The sequence below is a fragment of the Onychostruthus taczanowskii genome, unplaced genomic scaffold (genome assembly GCF_017590055.1).
Source record: "Onychostruthus taczanowskii isolate IOZ18803 unplaced genomic scaffold, ASM1759005v1 scaffold55, whole genome shotgun sequence".
Taxonomy (NCBI): Eukaryota; Metazoa; Chordata; class Aves; order Passeriformes; family Passeridae; genus Onychostruthus; species Onychostruthus taczanowskii.
Window position 1 is genome coordinate 4,907,931 of NW_024503124.1, and position 17,353 is coordinate 4,925,283.

At 54.4% G+C, this 17,353-nt stretch overlaps 1 protein-coding gene across 1 annotated transcript; it reads left to right on the forward strand.

Moving 5' to 3' along the window:
• Positions 1 to 14,813: 14,813 nt before the first annotated feature.
• On the forward strand, positions 14,814 to 16,600 carry FOXA2 (forkhead box A2). Its single transcript, XM_041417236.1, has 2 exons — positions 14,814 to 14,900; positions 15,356 to 16,600. Exons 1-2 carry the CDS (start codon positions 14,814 to 14,816, stop codon positions 16,598 to 16,600), a joined length of 1,332 nt encoding a protein of 443 aa, XP_041273170.1.
• Positions 16,601 to 17,353: the final 753 nt, after the last annotated feature.

Here is a 17,353-nt window from a genome sequence, read left to right on the forward strand (position 1 = left end):
CATTCCAGACCCTGCTCAATGCTCCTGTGTGTGCTTCTCCAAAAGATTCCCACTGGGATGGGGGATCGGGATGCAGGGATGGGGGACAACCGTGGTGGTGTCCCAAAGCTCGGGGATCCCGGGATTGTGGAGAGGAATAAGGAGTGGATCCGACCCCGCTTTGGGGTGGGGCCCTGACCAAGGAATGCAGGGAAACTCCAGTGGCTCTTCCTATTCCATGAATTATCCTTGTTCCTGCTCCGATCTGATCCCAATCTCCACGATCGTCAACTCCCAAGGAATTTGGGGATGATGAGGCAATTCCCTTTGGCTCTTTTCCATAAATCTGCTAAAAAAAAAAAAAATTCCTCGCAGGTTTGGAGGATTGAGAAATCCTGATTAACATTGAAATGGCACCTGGAATTTGCCTGAATCCTGCTGGATTCAACAGCAATGGATCACCTTGGATTTCTGACTTGGAACCACCAAAGGAGCTCTGGGAAGCAAATTCCATGGGAATTTGGGCTGAGTGTAAGCTGTGGTTCTCCTTGCTGGGAGCTCTGTGTCCCAAAACTGAAGGAAAGGGAAAGAACTGGAAATACAGAATAGAAGGAAAGCAGTGACATCTCCATATGAAATCCCTGAATATTCCCAAGTTTCTCTCTCTGTGGTTGTGGTGAATTTTTGGGAAGAGTAGGATGGAGCTGGGACAGAGGGATACATTATCCACCCTAAATCCAGGCTGACATCACATCCCCACTCCCTCATTCCATAATAATTTTGGAGTGCTGGATCCAGAGACTTTGCTGCTTCCTATGGGCTCCTGGAGGTTTTCCTGGCTTCCAGGCCAGAGGCACCAGGAATTTTTATGGAAAGCCGGCTGGGGATGAATGGAGTCCAGAAATAGAAAAGCTGGAGCAGCTCCAGAGGGAGGAAATCAGGGAGCCAGGAAGCTTCCTGTGCTCCCAGAGTCGGGATGGGGACACTGGGATGGGCAGGAGCACCTGGAAATCTCGGATACACCCTCACTGGGAACCTGCTCCTTCTTTTAATTCAGGCATTATTTTCTTTTCCCATTCAAATCCATGGATTCTCCCCTTTTCCAGACATTCCCACAGCCTGGATCACTCCCGAGGGGAGGAGAGATTTCCCCAGGAATCCCAGCTGCTCATCCCATGAGGAAACCCCCCCCTGCACTTCCCAAATTCTGTCACCACGACCATCTCAAACCCATCTGCAAACAGCTGGAAAAACCTCTGGAAAACATGGGAAATAGATTCCTTTTCCTGCCAGCTGCTCCTGATTGTCTCCTGACATGGTTTTCCCACTTTTTCAGGAGTGATTTTCCCTTAAATCTGGATTTTCCCACTCGGCTCTGACCCTGCACCAGCAGGGTGGGAAAGAATTCCCTGGTGCAAACTAGGCTGGAGCAGCATTCCCAAGGGAATGTCTGGGTGCTATCAATCCCTTCCCAGAATCCCTGTGTCCCTCAGGAGGTGCCCTCATGTTGAATATCCCATGGAATTCAGCCCAGGAGTGTTTTCCTCCTGTCTCCCTGTGCTCATCCTCTGCCAGAGGCTCAGGAAGGACAGCAATTCCCAAGCTTTTGATTCCACAGAATGTGGTTCCTGCAAGCCCCAAACCTCATCCTGGTGGGAAGAGGCAATGTGAGGGATGGATCCCATCCCTGTTGAGTCCTCTGTGAGCTGGTTGATCCCACAGAAAAAAAAACATGGAAAGGTGGATTTGCTGCTGGTTTTGGGGATTGGAGCAGCTGGTGGGACAAGGAGAGGGATAAACCCCAAAGGGAAGCTGGGAATATCCTGGAAGAAGCCAGAAGTTCCTGAAAAAGCAATGAATCCATCTTTTCCTCGTAGGGGATGTTCCCTGTTCCTGGAGCAGTGGGAAGGGCTGGATTTTAGGGATTGGATGATCCCAGCTCTGCCAAGGGGCCTGACTTTTCCATATATCAATTCCATGTTCAGATCCTTGTATCCCATGGCTGGGGCTGTGCTGGGAATTGCTGCCACGGATTCTTATGACAATGCAGGATCCGCTGGGGAAAATTGAGAATGCCTCCCTAAAAAGATATTAAAAAACCCTGGAATTTCTGTGACATTTCAATTTTCCCAAATGCAAGGAAGAAATGAAGGAAAAAGGAAGGAAAAATGAAGAAATTTCTCTTTTCCTCCTCTTTGCTTTCATCCTTGGGATGAATAAATAAAAACCTAGAAGCAGAGAATGGGAAGGATGATGCAAGGATCGGGATTTGGGATGGGAACCGTGATATTGCAGGAAAATGACCCGGCACAGCAGGAATTACAATAATGTCATTCCTGTTTGCTCCGGCTCCCGCTTAATCCGCCAGGAACTCTGACATTTCCCAAAGAATTCTGCACCTCGGGAAGTTCGGAAAAATGTTGCACCTTGCCAAAAGCCAGGGGATACTGGATCCCTCAGGAATAAATGGGAAGCAGGAGGTGATCTGTGACCTGTGGGTGGATGGGAGCCAGATGTGATCCCACATCTGCGGTTGGATTGGGATAATGGGAATATGGGATCCCATGGGATAGTTTGAGGTTATCCCAGTGCCAGCACCAGTACTGATCCCAACCCAGCTTTTCCAGGGGTTTGGGCAGGGTTTAGCGTGTTGGAATTAAAAACTGGGATGTGAAAGGTAAGGCAAGAGCCAGAGGTTTTCCTCTGGAATTCCAGTGCTTGTGGTGCTCCTTTTCCTCAGGGAATGTAGGGAAGGGCATCCAGGGTCTGAGCCTCACCTGTGCTGCCCCTTTTCCTTAGGGAATGTGAGCTGGGAAAGGGCAACTGGGGCTGACCCTCCCTTTTCCTCATGGAGTATGAGCTGGGAAAGGGATCCATGGGGTGCTGCCCCTTTTCCTTAGGGAATATGAGTTGGGAAAGGGATCCATGGAGTGCTGCCCCTTTTCCTCATGGAATACGAGTCGGGGAAGGGAATCCAGGGCCAGATCCAAGGCGGAGTTCCGGCAGGATCCACGGAGGGGCTCATTTGCCGGGATAATTGTATGCTTTGCCCTTAAGCGTATTGATTCGGAAAAGTTAATCAGGACCATTTGGAAGCGCTTCCATGAAAAACCAGAAAATCCCATTAAACTGATTAAAACTGAATCCATCTTAAATAACCCCCTGCTCCTTAAAAATGTTGAAACAGGGAATTGTGTTCAAATAAAATTATTTCAGTCAAACACGGCCGCCGGCAGCTCCCGCCTGCCGAGGTGTGTGCGGAATTCTGGGATATTTGGAATGCTGGGAAGGGAACGAATCTCTTTTTCTGGGCTAAATCCTTGGGAGGCAAAACTGGGGGCAGTGGGGGAGTGCTGGAGGTGTGGCCACATCTAAGGGAGGGATGGGGCACGACCTTCTCTTTTCCATGGATTTTAGGGAAAAATTCCTCATGGAAAAGGTTGGAAAACCCTTGCAGAGCTGCCCAGGTATCCCAGTTCCTGGAGGGATTTAAAACTTGGGAATGTGGTTTAGTGGTGAGGGAATGGTTGGACATTTCCAGACTTTACTGTGCTGGAATTTTGTGATTTTCCTTAAAAAATGATGCTTCACATCCGTTTGTTCCCAAAAACATCAGATTCTGTGGCTGAGGAATATTTCTGGATGTTTTGAACTGAAACCTGGGAAGCCTCTGGAAAATGATCCTTATAGAAGGGCCCAGCTTGAGATGGAATTTGGGCTCTGCTCATCCATGGCTTGGAATCCCAAAGGATTTGGGATGGATGGATGGATGGATGGATGGATGGATGGATGGATGGATGGAATGTGGGTTTTCCAACCCTGGAGGCTCCGGCCCACAGGCAGAGCTGCTCTTTCCATGTGGAAGCGCTGCAGGAGGAGACTGGGATGGAATGGGATGGCAGTGAAACCCTTGGGATGTGCCTTGGGGTTTGCCTTGTCCCGGGAGCCTCACGGCAGAGCTCCCTGATGATGTCAGCACCTGGAATGACACAATTCCTTCTGGGAAGAGGGAGGGTGCTGATCCTGTCAGTATTCCCATCCCTGCCACCCCATGGGATACACCAAAACTCCCAAACTGGCTCTTCCCAAAAAATCAGCTGCTCTTGGACAAGGCAGCTCTGGGAGTTTTGTTGAAATTCCAGCACAGACAATCCAGCAGTGGGAGCTGATTCTGAGGGATTGGGAAGGCGTTACCTGCCCGGAGCTGAGGATTATCCCTGATTTCATCACTCAGACGGAGAGCACTGGGAGATAACCAGGACTGCTCCCAGTTTGCTTCCAAATGGGTTGATTTTCCCTTTGGAGCTTCCGTGTCTCCCTCTGGATAAATCCCACGTGCTAGCCAGACTTTTTGCCTTTCCAGGGAGCAATACCCACATCTCTAGGGAATTATGGAAATAATGGGAGTGATGCTACTGGTTCCCATCCCAAACTCCATCAGGGATCAATCCTGAGGGATTCTGAACATCCCACTCTGGCTAGCCTGAGGTTTGACTCCCCTTTCCCAACGTTTTCTAAATGGAACAGGCTCTGGCACAGTGAGGTATAAAATTCCATAGGGATGGTTTGGAGCTTGGCATGGGAAGTGTGTCCTGTGCTCCATGCCCTTGGCATGGACTTTTCTTGACAAAAATCCCCTTTTTGGGTCACCAAAGGTTTTCCATAGGCAAATCCTGTTAAGAAATGCTTGGAAAACGCCTTCAGGCACAGGGTGCGATTCTGGAGTGTCCAGGAGTGGGAGTCGAGGATCCCTGTGTATCAGAATTTTCTGGGAGACCCTGCAGGTGATGGCACAGGAAAGTGGGGATGGATTGCAGGGATTGAATCCTTCGGGATGGATCCAGCAGCAGTGGGATGAGCTGGCGATGCCTTTCCCCATTCCCGCTGCTCCAGCGGATGTTTCCTTCTGAATTTTGTCCCATTCCCGGTGAGCAGGAATGGATGAGCATCCTGAATTCCCAGCCCTGACCTCCCTGGAGCTGCCAGGCTGCTTTATCTCCCGGCTGCCTCCGGATGCTCCTTGCAGCATTCCCAACAAAGGAGGTGCCAGCGGCGGCTGTTTGTCAGCGCCTTGTTCCTGACCGCGGGAATAAATCCTGGATCCCTCCTTCCCTCCCTTCCCTCCCTTCCCTCCCTTCCCAAGGCCGGCGGCCGGGTGCCAGCCGAGCCCCCCGCGCTGCTCCTAATCCAGCAGCGGGAGCATCCCTCGGCGGGAGCAGCGGGAAGCCGGGATAATGGGGAGCCCATTAGCATCTCCATGGAGCAGCGGGATGCAGGGATGCTTCCTGAATCCACATCCTGGCTTCCCTGCGCTCCCAGGTGCTGTTTGCCCACCAAGGTGCTGGCCTTGGGAGCAGCTGCGCATCCAAGGGCCAGGAAATATCCCGCTCCTCATCCTCTTCCCGCTCCGGGGGCTCTGCATCACAAGGCCCGCGGTATTTCCTTGGATAGCGGCGCTGTGTTTGTCGGGATCCCCGGGAGTTGATGAGGTGTTAATGGGAGAAGGGATTGGGATTGGCACTCGGGGGGGCACGGCTGCATCCCTGTTTCCCAGCCAACTGGGAAAAACAGTGGGAAAAGCTCCCACCCCGAGCCTAAAAGGAGTGGAGTGGAAGTTCGGGATGCAGGGATGCCTCAGGGGCCAGGGGTGGTGCCTGTGGATTGGGAATGTTGTCCTGTTAGGGGGTCTTTTGTGATGGAAGTGGAGGGGGAAAAGGGGCAGGAGTGAAAGTTGTGTGCTCCAGTGAAAGTTGGGATGCTCGCTGTGGAAATTGGGATGCTCGCCGTGAGAATTGGGATGCTCGCTGTGGAATTTGGGGTGCTCTGGCACCCTCACCCTGAAAGTTGGGATATGCCTGCACCCTCCCAGTGAAAACTGGGATAAACCCCAAAATAGGAACCAGAATCCCGCTGCTCCACCAGGTGAATCCCGGTGGATGAGGTCACTCCCAGCACATGCCCAGCTGCTATCTCTGGAGATAAGGAGCGGCCCCGCCATTCCCAAGTGGAGCCGGAATTGATGAGCTGTGTAGTGCTCCTGGGTCCTCTCCAGAGTGGATTTCATTCCTAGTGGGAGACCTCGGGAAGCCCTGTCTCCTCGGCGCAGATTGAATCAGCTGAAAAATGGGGCTGGAAAGGTTGGGAACGGAGACAGGGAGGCTGCTCCTGCAGATAAGCGGAGCCCTCAGCCCTCGATGCTTCCCGGCGGGAGGAGGGCTGGGTGGGACTGGAATCACTGCATGGCCCCAGGGAATGGCTTTTCCTTGCTGTAAAAGAGGAGGAAAACCAGGATCTCCTGCTGTGGTCCAACTGAGCCCCTTGTATTTGTACCAGCAGTGTTTCTGGGATTTTGGGATATCTCCTTTCCATGATCATTTGGGACTTTGGGAATGGAGTGAGAGGACAAGGGGAATTCGGGTTGGATATGAGGGGAAAATCCTTCCCTGGGAGGGTGATGAGGCCCTGGAACAGTTTTCCCAGAGGAGCTGTGGCTGCCCTATCCCCGGAAATGTCCAACGCCAGGTTGGATCACCCTGGGATAGTGGAAGGTGTCCCTGCCCATGGCAGGATGGAGTGGAATGAGCTTTAAGCTCCCTTCCAACCCAAATCATTCTGGAATTCCATCATCCATGACAAAAATAAAATTAAAATCTTATGGATATTCCAGGGTGTCCTGCCCCATGACTTTTCTCCCCTAGTACTGGAATTGCCCGTGGAAGCTCACGGGAGGAACAAATCCACGTGTGCGCCACGTGCCACCATTCCGGCTGCTCCCGAAATCCCTCGGCGCACACCTGGCCCAGGGAGGGGGGGGGCCTCTATCCCTGCTCCCAAAAAGCTGGAAATAGCAGCAGCTCTGTTGATTCACAACCACAGCCCTGACTTCCCCGCTCCGGATCCGAGGTGTTTCTTTTTAACAATCCTCCCTTTTTCCCGGTGAGCCGAGGGCACACGGAGCGGCCAGGGCTCCCCTGGATATTCCCGGGGGGCCACGCCAGCTCCTCTTTTCTCCCTTGGAAAAACAACCCCGGGTGCTCCGAGCATAAAAAGCCTTTGTGCGGCCGGGCCCGGATCCCTCGGGAACGGCAGCGGGATCGCACCCTGGGAAGGGAAAGGCTGGAGCCGCCCCGGGAGCCCCAGCCATCCCGCAGGGTGATGCCTCCCCGCGCCAGCCCCGGCAGGAATGTTTGCTGTCACCGCAGCCTGCGGCAGGGAAATATTTTCCAAGGAAAAAAAAGGCCTCCCAGTGTATTCCGCGCCACCAGCTCCAGCGGCCTCTGTAGCCGTCTTGTTCTGCCGCCGCCGGGACACCGAGCTGGAGGAAGAGAGGAGGCAAAGGTGGGAGAGCTTTAAAAAGCTCTGGTTAAGGTTGTTCCACCCTCTGGAAAAGGGATTGGGAAGCTGCAAAACAGCCAGAGCTGCAAAACAGCCGGAGGCTGCTTTTGGGGGAGAGGGCGGTTTTCCTTCGCCCTCCAAATCACAGCTTCATATCCCAGGAGAAGCGCTTTGGGATGTTAAGAGATAACCTGTCTTTTTCCAAGTTGAGAATGTAGGTCAGAGCCCACTCTCCTTCCCAAAATCCAGTGAGGATGCTGCTGCTGCTGCTGCAGGTTGGGCTGGAGTCTGTCCCTGCAGCTCTTTACTCTGGCACCAAAACAAAACGCACTCAGAAAACTGTGCAAAATAAGCCCAGCTCGGGAATGCAGCTGATTGGAAGTTTTTCCGACAGAAAGTGCCGTCCGATCCGCGGAAAACCGTTCCTGGGGCGGGTGTTGATTTGGGCACTCTTTCCTCTGAGGGGAAAAAAAAATCAGAGTGGGGGGTGGGGGGGGGAAATGTTTGGAGAGAGCCGGAGCTGCCGCCATCACAGAGCTTTTCCATCCCTCTGCAGAACAGCTCTCCCCTGGAAATGCACTGGGTTCAGCAGCCCAAGGGTGCTGGCTTTAGTAGCCCCAAAAATGCTGGATTTAAGAGGCCAAAAGCTCTGGATTTAGCTGGTCGAAACCACTGGATTCAGCTGGCCAAAACCACTGCATTCAGTAGCCCCAAAAACGTTGGATTTAAGAGGCCAAAAGCACTGGATTTAGCAGGCTAAAAGCATTGGATTTAGTAGCCCCAAAAATGCTGGATTTAGTAGCCAAAAACACTGGATTTAGCAGGCCAAAATCACTGGATTTAGTAGCCCAAATAATTTGATTTAGGAACCCAAAGGCGCAGGATTGAGCAGGCCAAACTCACTGGATTTAACGGTCCAAAATCACTGGATTTGACAATCCAAAGCCTCTGGATTTAGCAGGCTCAAAAGCACTAGATTTAGCAGTCCAAAATCACTGGATTTAGCAATCCAAAGGCACTGGATTTTGCAGTCCAAAACACTGGATTTTGTTGCTCGAAGGCAATGGATTCAGTAGCCAAAGGCATTGGATTTACCAACCCAAAGGCACTGGATTTAGTAACCAAAACCACTGGATTTTGAAGGCTAAAATCCCTGGATTTAATAGCCCAAACCCACTGGATTTAGTGTCCAAAGGCTCTGAATTCATCTGCCTGCCACTGGCCACCAGCACAGGGGATGAGGTCCCTGAGGGATTCTGAGTTTTCACAGTGTCTAGGGGAAAAAGGTTTTTAGGGGGAAAAATTATTGGAAATATTCTGGATCCTGGCCAGCCTGGGAGCCAGCCTGACTGGGATGAGCTGTGCCACCATCCCACTCAGGACAGGCAGCCTGAAATTCCGTTTTCCACCTTTACCAGGGTTGGGAGCAGGTGTCAAAGGCTCCTTCTCAACATGAGGTTGTTTTTCCATCAGAAAATAATTTTTTTTAGTGGAAACAAAGGATTTGCTTTGTTTATTAAGCTGATCCCACACTCAGAGCTTCCCTGGATTTTAAAGCCCGAGTTGAAATGGAATTTTTTCCCCCTGGAAAAGAGTGGAACTGAATGAAAATATCCTTGCAGGTGGCAGCGACCTGCAGGGCAGTGCTGGGATGGGTTGGCTCCGAAATTCCCACCGTGATCCAGCCAGGCCAGGCCGAGGGCGGGGGGATCCGAGTGTCCTGCTGTCACCGCGGCGCCGCCGGTGCCTCATCCCAAGGCACAGAACCGGGATTGTGCCGACCCCGAACAGATTTATGGGGTGATCCTGGCCTGCTATTAGTGGTCATGGAACCGCAGACTCCCAGACAGGGCCCGATCCCAAGCTCCCGTGGTTTTTTTGGAAGCAGAAATCTCCACTCCGGCTGTTTTGCTGCGGGCTCTGCCAGGGACACCTCATTCCCAGGAAAACGGGGTACCCTGGCAGCAGACTGCCAGGAGGGGACATGGAGGGTGACATGGAATGAGCAGTGCCTGCATCGCCGAGCTCGGAGCAGCTCCGTCGGCTATTTATACCCGGAACGCGGGAATGGAGCCGCTCGGGATAAATGGAGCTATTTTCAAGGTCTTGGCCAGGTCTAACTGGTTTAAACAAGGCCGGGAATGACTCACAGGGCTATAAATGTCCGTCAGAATCCTCGGAGAGGCTGTCTCTGATGGATCTCCTTGGAAAAGCAGCCTCCCGGAGCGCTGAGAAAGCTGGGACACGCTCCTGTCTCCCTGCTCCGGAACCCATTCCAAATCCCATCAATTCCGAATGGCCAGGACTGGTGGGACCGGGCACATCTCTGCTTTTATGGGATTTGGGAGTTGGGTCCCTTAAATCTGCTCCTTGGATGATGTGCTGGACCATCCTTGGGGTCATTCATCCCCCTGCCCTGAGCAGCAAATTCCCAGTGGGAATTGAAGCACCTCAGCTAGGTTGGAAGCTCTCCAGCAGCGCAGGGGTTTTGTTAGGAAATAACAGGGAGCTATTAAAGCCCAGGGTTTTGGGAGGAGGCTCCAGATTCCATTTTCTTCCTGTTTGTTTTCTTCTTGGGAACCCAAGGACATTTCAGTTTTCAGCAACCGATCATTAAACATAAAAAATAATTCCCGGGATGAACCCAAACCCTGGATATTTCAGTCAGGTGAAAATTCCCCTGCCTGCTGCGAGAAAATATCCACGGCAGGGTTTTCCTGGGATGTGAGGAAGACTTTCTTTCCTCTCTTTCTTGATCTGGGCATCATCCTCCCTCCTCTCATCATCCTCCCTGTGCCATGGGAGCTGGGGATGAATCCGTTAACTCCCGGTTTTCCGCAGCCAGCCGGCTCCTCCGGCCGTCATTCCAGATGCCTGCGCATCTTGTTTATCCAGCAAAACGTGCTGCTGGAAAGCCGGGAATGGGCATCACGTGGCCCACGGCAAACAGCCGGCAGATGCCCTCTGTTGATTTTGCTCCGGAGCTTTTCCAGAGGCTGCTGGGCTCTTCCAAGGGGGTTTTGCCCATTCCCGCTGTGATCCCGTCCCACCACCCCAGGATCCCCACCTCATGCTGGCATTGTCCCCAGGGAGCATGAGGAATGCTGTCCCAGGATGTTGTCATTCCCATTGGGATAACTGCTGGTGCTCCATTCTTAATAATGGGGCTTTATTCCCATTGGGCTTTTCCTGGGTTTTATTTTATTCCAGCAGCTCCTTCCCTTCATCGACACATCAGATAATTACAGAGCAGGAAGGAATGTTAAAACAGGGAGTGAAAACCCTGGGTTTTATTTTATTCCTTCCCTTCATCGACACATCGGATAATTACAGAGCAGGAAGGAATGTTAAAACAGGGAGTGAAAATGCCAGAAATAGGGATGTATCCCGACTGTCTGGATCCTCAGGAATCCTTGTGGATGAAGCCAAGTTGCCTGCCCCCGGGATTGAAGGATATCATTCCAGAGTTAAAAGGATGGATATCCTTGGGATATTAAAGACACAAAATTTTTGCACACTCCCGGCTTTTTCTTTGTTAGCATTGCTAAGGCCTTGGAAAATCTTTCCCAGAATTAAGCAGCCCCATTTAATTTGGAATCTAATTAGGAGGGACATTGGTTGAAGAGTTCCTCAAATAGTTGAGTCAATATTGGCCGGTGTAATTGTGGGAATTCCCAGTGGAATTCTGGCACCTGTTCCAGAGCTGAGGCTCCGTGGGTGGGGAAAAAGAGAGAATTTCGGTGGTCCCCGTCCGAGTCCTTCAAGTAGCTTTTCCCAACGTATGGAATTTGTGGGAACTCGGGAGTGGGATCCTGGTGTGTGTTCCCAAATTGGTGCTGGATGTGACCTTGGGATGTGCTGTTGGCTCTTCCTGGAGAGCTTTGGTGGGAATGCTCAGCTTAATTCCCTGCTTCAGGAATGTGAATCACCCTCATCCTCATCCTCCTGTGGTTTGTTCTGCTTGCTGGAATGGAAGCTTCTGGGAATGCTCTCAACTCAGCAGAGCTCTTGACCTTACAAAGATGGATCCTGCTGGAAAAATTTGGAATAAACCCAGCAAGAGGCAGCACAGTAGCAATGGGAGCTTGCCTATCCCACTCCACCTTCACCCTTCCCTCTTCCCGCCTCAATCCCATCTCCCACCTCTTCCTGAAGTACTTCCAGGCACTGATTCATCCATAATTTCCATCTCTTATCAGGGAAAGGTCTCAATAAATCCGACAAGTTGCCTTTTGTTTCCAACAATCCTCCTGAAGGGCGGCTCTTCAGGAGCCACTCTCTCACAATTTCCTGATTTCAGGGGAAAAACCCAATCCTGCCTTTCTTTCAGAGGAGCAGCACAACTGGGACAGTTCATTATCTTGGATTAATGATGATAATTATCAGGAGAAGAGGGATAATTATCCAGCTTGGAGGGAGGGCACCGGCATTGCCGCAAGGGATGGATGCAGAAAAAGCCCATCCAGGCTCTGGCCATCCCTTGGGAAGTGGGAGGTGCCTCCCAAGCCTTGGCTCCCAATGCAAATAAGAGCATCATTTCAAAATTAAATTTAAAATAAATATTAGTTAAATATTAAAGAGAAGAAATCAGGTGGAGATGGCCCGGAACTCGCTCTTTCCAACTGGGAATGTTTAAACAAGACACCACAGAAAATTTTTCTTTTTTAGCAGTCCTGGTATTCCTAAAATGTTCTTTTTATGGGAAAAATATCAATTTTCCTGCTTCTTTTCCTTAGGAGAGATTAATTTTATCCATGTGGAAGGCGAGAAGGGAGCGGGAGGTGGTTGGATGTGGGAGCGGAGCCTCCGGAGTCGATCCCACATCCAGACGCTTTTCCAGGCCCGCGTTGCTGAATACAAATGTTGGAATTGCTCCGTGTCCTCATGTTCCCGAGACAAAGGCTTTGTCTGAGGAGCAGGAGTGGGATGTGGTGGCTGTGGTTGTTCCTGTGGGCACATGGAATGGGATGGGCATCACCATTCCTGGCAGGATGTGCTCCATGGATAGAGCAGGATGGGGGAATTGTGGGACAGACAAAGGGAAAATGGGATTTAAGCGTCTGGGACAGTAGGAATGTCCTGAAGGATCAAAAATCCAAGGAATCAGGGCAGCTCCCAGTCCACACCGGATGAAAATCCTCACCTTTGGTGAGGACAAAATTCCAAGTCCTGTGGAGCCAAAGCAGGGAATCGGCGCCTGGTAAAGAGGAAAAAGCAGGAAATTGGGAAAGGCTGCCGAGCTTGGGATGGTGTCACCTCCGGTCACCCTTCACGTGGAGGTGCCAGACGTGCTGACATCTGTGCCAACATCTGCCCCAACATCTGCAGGGCCCAGGCCTGAGGGTGGGAATTGCCCAGGGAAAGGCTCATCCCGGCCTCTCTGGAATCCATCAGAACAAACCTCACGGTCCGAGGGAAAAGGGGGTGGAAAACCAGGGGCGTCTCATCCAAAACCTCTGGATCCAGCCAGGAGTGGACAGCAGGATCCTTGAGCTTGCCCGGCAGCCACATCCCAAATTTCACCCCATCCTCCCATAATTCCCCCTTCCTGAGCCTTTGGATGAGCGGAAAGCTCCTTGGAAACGCAGGGAGCGGAGATTCGGCACTCGGGGTGCACCAGCACCTCCTCCCAGCCGGGACGGGCGATCTGCGGGTGAGGCGGGCAGGGGGTGCAGGGGGGTCCCCCCGGCAGTGACCCCACGGGGGTCCCTGGCTGTCCCCCCACCCCGGGGTGTCGTTCCCCGTCCCCCCCGCACCCACAGCAGGCGACAGAGGGCGCCCCGCCACCGCGCTCGGGCCGCCCCTCCCTCTTTTTGGGGTGTCCCCCCTCTTGGGGGGGACATCTCCCTCCGGGCCGTCCCCCCAAATCCCGGCAGAAAACGCCTGGAAGGGGCGGCGTGTGGCTGGGAGGGAGGTGGGCTGCGACTATCGCCGCGGCTATCGCGATAGGAACAGGCAACGGGGTTGTTTTCCTTTGGCCGTGGATCCTGAGGGTATTTGGGAGCCCAGGGAAAGAATCCTGGAGGGGTTTTGGGGGGGGGGGGTTAAAAACTCCCGGCCATGTGGGGTAGGGGGAGCCCCTGGGGAGCGCAAGCTCAATAAATAAATAAATAAGTAATTAAATAAATAGATTAATAAATAAATTATCAAAAAACCCAAATAAATCAGGTTTGCGGTTGGCTTGGGTTTTTGGTTTCTTTTTTTTTTTTTTTTTTTTTTTTTAAATGACGGTGGGCAGATCTAGGTGGGAATTCATGGAACACTCCCCGGGAGCGGCGGGGATGCTCCCGGAGGAGCCAGGCGGGCACTGGGAAGGGGCGGTGGGAATGGGGGGAAGCCCCCCGGTGCCTCCCTGTCGCCCTTGGTCCCCCCCGTCAGGCCCGCGATGGGGGGGTGGGGGGATTTAGACCCGCGGGGGGGTGATTTTGGTCACCCGTCTTTCCTTCCTTCCTCTTCCCTTCTTTTCCTCCTTTCCTGCTTTCCCCCGTTCCCAGGCGCTCCGGCAGCGGCGCTGCCCCGACGGAGCGCACCGGGACCCGCACCGGGACCCGCACAGGGCCGGCCCCCGCGGCCCCGCCGGCGCTGCCCGCCCCTTTCCCTGCTCTCCCTGCTCCGTTCAGTCCCGGTTTTCCTGCCTGGAAGAGCCGCGTCCCGACCTGCCGGGGAGGCAGAGCCCCGTTCTCCGCGGGGAGCAAAGGTGCGTGGCGAGGGGAGCGGGGACTTGGGGGGGACACTCAGCCGCTCCAGAGGGGCTGCTCCCAGCGGGAATGCGGCGGGGGAGACGCTGCCGTCGGGGCTGTCCGGGGAGCGGGCTGGGAATGCTGTCCCCCGGGAGCGGGGTGGGGTGGCAGCCGTGTCCCCCGGGAGCGGGGTGCGGTGGCAGCCGTGTCCCCCGGGAGCGGGGTGCGGTGGCAGCCGTGTCCCCCGGGAGCGGGGTGCGGTGGCAGCCGTGTCCCCCGGGAGCGGGGTGCGGTGGCAGCCGTGTCCCCCGGAGCGGGGCTGTGGCGGAGGCGCGCAGAGGTGCGCGGGGCCGCGGAGCAGCCGCTCCCGCCTAGGTGTGAGCTGATTATTCAAATGGGCAGCCGAGGACCTGGGGATTGGAGGCTCGCCCGGCCGCTCCGTGCTATATCACTGGGGCACCCACGTCACTGCAGCACTTGTCCTCCTCTTCCTCCTCCTCCTCTTCTTCCTCCCTCCTCCCTCCTCCTCCTCCTCCTCCGGCTCCTCCATCGCCTCCGGGCGCTTCTTCGCCGCGGAGCGCTGCGAAAACCCACCCAAGGAGCGGCGGCGGAACAAACCCACCCCAGCCCCAGCGCCGCTCCATCCCCCCCTTCCTCCCTCCCTCCTCTTCCTCCTCCTCCAGAGGCTCCGGCGGAGGGGAGGGAGGGTTGGGGACTTTTTTTTTTTTTTCCCTTTTTTTTTTTTTTTTTTTTTTTTTTTTTTTTTTTTTGGGTCGCTCTCCGCCGTCGTTTGTTGTGGCTGTTAAATTTTAAACTGCCATGCACTCCACTTCCAGTATGCTGGGAGCGGTGAAAATGGAAGGCCATGAGCACACGGACTGGAGCAACTACTACGGGGAGCCCGAGGTATGGACGGAGCCGGGACCCCCAAAACCCCCCGGTGTCCCGGCCCCCGGACGGGATTAACTTTGGCACCGGCTCGGCGCTGCGGGCGGGGGTCCCGAGGTGCGGGTGGGGGTGCGGGCGACTCTTCCCTGTTTTTCCTTCCACCCCTCCAGGTATTTTTCTCCCTCCGGGCAGGGATGTCCCCTTCCCTTTCCTTTTCCCTTCCTGCAACTCCGCTTCCCGGGACGGCTCCGCCGCTCCTGCTGCCACCGCGGGTTTTTTTTTAATATAGATCCCAAAATATATTTGGGTTTCATTAAGAGGAAAAACAACCCCCCCCCCCTTCCAGACGCCCTTTCCTCCCGTGCCCTCCGCGGAGCCCCGCGGCTGCGGCGCCTCCGGCTCCGGGCTGGGCTGGGCAGGGCTGGGGCTCCCCCCCGCGCCATCCCCGTGCCCTGTGTCGCTTGTCCCCGCAGGGCTACTCCTCGGTGAGCAACATGAACGCGGGGCTGGGCATGAACAGCATGAACACCTACATGACCATGTCGGCCATGAGCAGCACGGCCAACATGACGGCGGCGGCCACCTCCATGAACATGTCCTACGCCAACACGGGCATGAGCCCCTCGCTGACGGGCATGTCCCCGGGCGCGGGGGCCATGCCGGCCATGGGCTCGGCCGGCGTGCCGGGCATGGGCGCCCACCTGAGCCCCAGCATGAGCCCCATGGGCGGCCAGGCGGGCTCCATGAACGCCCTGGCGCCCTACTCCAACATGAACTCCATGAGCCCCATCTACGGCCAGTCCAACCTGAACCGCTCGCGCGACCCCAAGACCTACCGGCGCAGCTACACGCACGCCAAGCCGCCCTACTCCTACATCTCCCTCATCACCATGGCCATCCAGCAGTCCCCCAACAAGATGCTGACCCTCAGCGAGATCTACCAGTGGATCATGGACCTGTTCCCCTTCTACCGCCAGAACCAGCAGCGCTGGCAGAACAGCATCCGCCACTCGCTGTCCTTCAACGACTGCTTCCTCAAGGTGCCGCGCTCGCCGGACAAGCCGGGCAAGGGCTCCTTCTGGACGCTGCACCCGGACTCGGGGAACATGTTCGAGAACGGCTGCTACCTGCGCCGCCAGAAGCGCTTCAAGTGCGAGAAGCAGCTGGCGGCCAAGGACGGCGCCGGCACCGGCGGCGGCAGCAAGAAAGGCCCAGGCCAAGCCCCCAGCCAGCCCCTGGGCGAGGGCAGCTCCTCGGGGGGCTCCGACGGCTCCGCCGGCGCCGAGTCCCCGGCCAGCTCCTCGCCGTGCCAGGACCACAAGCGCACCCTGGCCGACCTCAAAGGGCTGAGCCCCGGAGAGCCTTCGGCCTCGCCGGGCCAGCACCTGCTGGCGCCGCCGCACGCCGGGCTGGCCCACGAGGGCCACCTCAAGCCTGAGCACCACTACGCCTTCAACCACCCGTTCTCCATCAACAACCTGATGTCCTCCTCGGAGCAGCAGCACCACCACCCGCACCACCAGCACCACCACCCGCACAAAATGGACCTGAAGGCCTACGAGCAGGTGATGCACTACTCGGGCTACGCCTCGCCCGTGCCCGCGGGCCTGGCCATGGCGCCCGTAACGAACAAAAGCGCCCTGGAGGCCTCGCCTTTGGCCGGAGAGACTTCCTACTACCAAGGCGTGTATTCCCGGCCCATCATGAACTCCTCCTAAGCAGGAAAACGCTCCTGGAAAAAAGGGGAAACCCCTCCTCCCCCATACCCCTCGCAGTGGACTCTGAGCACGGTACATATCCGGTATATATATATATATATACATATATATTTTATTTTTTTTTTCTGTTGGCTCCAGATGTTTGCATCCATTCGGGAATCTGCAGCCTTGTGGCCCCTTCCCAAATCCATCCGGGGGGGGGCTCCGTGTGGGGTGGTTTGGTCTGGCGGGGGGGGCATGGGGGGGGGGGGGGGGTTCTCCTGGACTTGTTTTGATTTTTTTTTCGTTGTTGTCGTCGCCACGAGGTCTAAATATATCTATTTTTTTGTGTGCGAGTGAGGGGGGAGAAAAATAACCCCCAACCGAGGCAGAACCAAGCCCTCCTTCCTTGTGAATATTCCTAGTTCGGAAACCGAGAACCAAAAGTCTTGTAACATTGTAAAAAAAAAAAAAAAAAAAAAAAAAGAAAAAGAAAAAGGAAAAAAAGTGTGGGGAGGGGGGAAATGGGGGGAAAAAAAGAAAAAAATACAAAAAAAAAAAAATTAAAAGGCAGGATAGATTGTTGTAATTGAAGCAAATGCTTGATGTTCCCGGGAGAGTAAACTACTTGGATCTGATTAATTTATCGTTTCTGTATGCTTTATTTATGGCTTCGAGCTGTGTATTCTGGTAGCGAGCGGCCGCAGCTGCCGCAGAACTCCATTAAAGTCGTATTGGCGGTGCTTTTCCCCCTGCATCTCTGTTCCGCCGCCG

Coding starts and splice junctions, on each gene's coding strand:
- FOXA2 (XM_041417236.1), top strand. CDS start 14,814: ATGCACTCCACTTCCAGTATGCTGGGAGCGGTGAAAATGGAAGGCCAT. Junction 14,901..15,355: donor ACTACTACGGGGAGCCCGAG/GTATGGACGGAG, acceptor TTGTCCCCGCAG/GGCTACTCCTCGGTGAGCAA.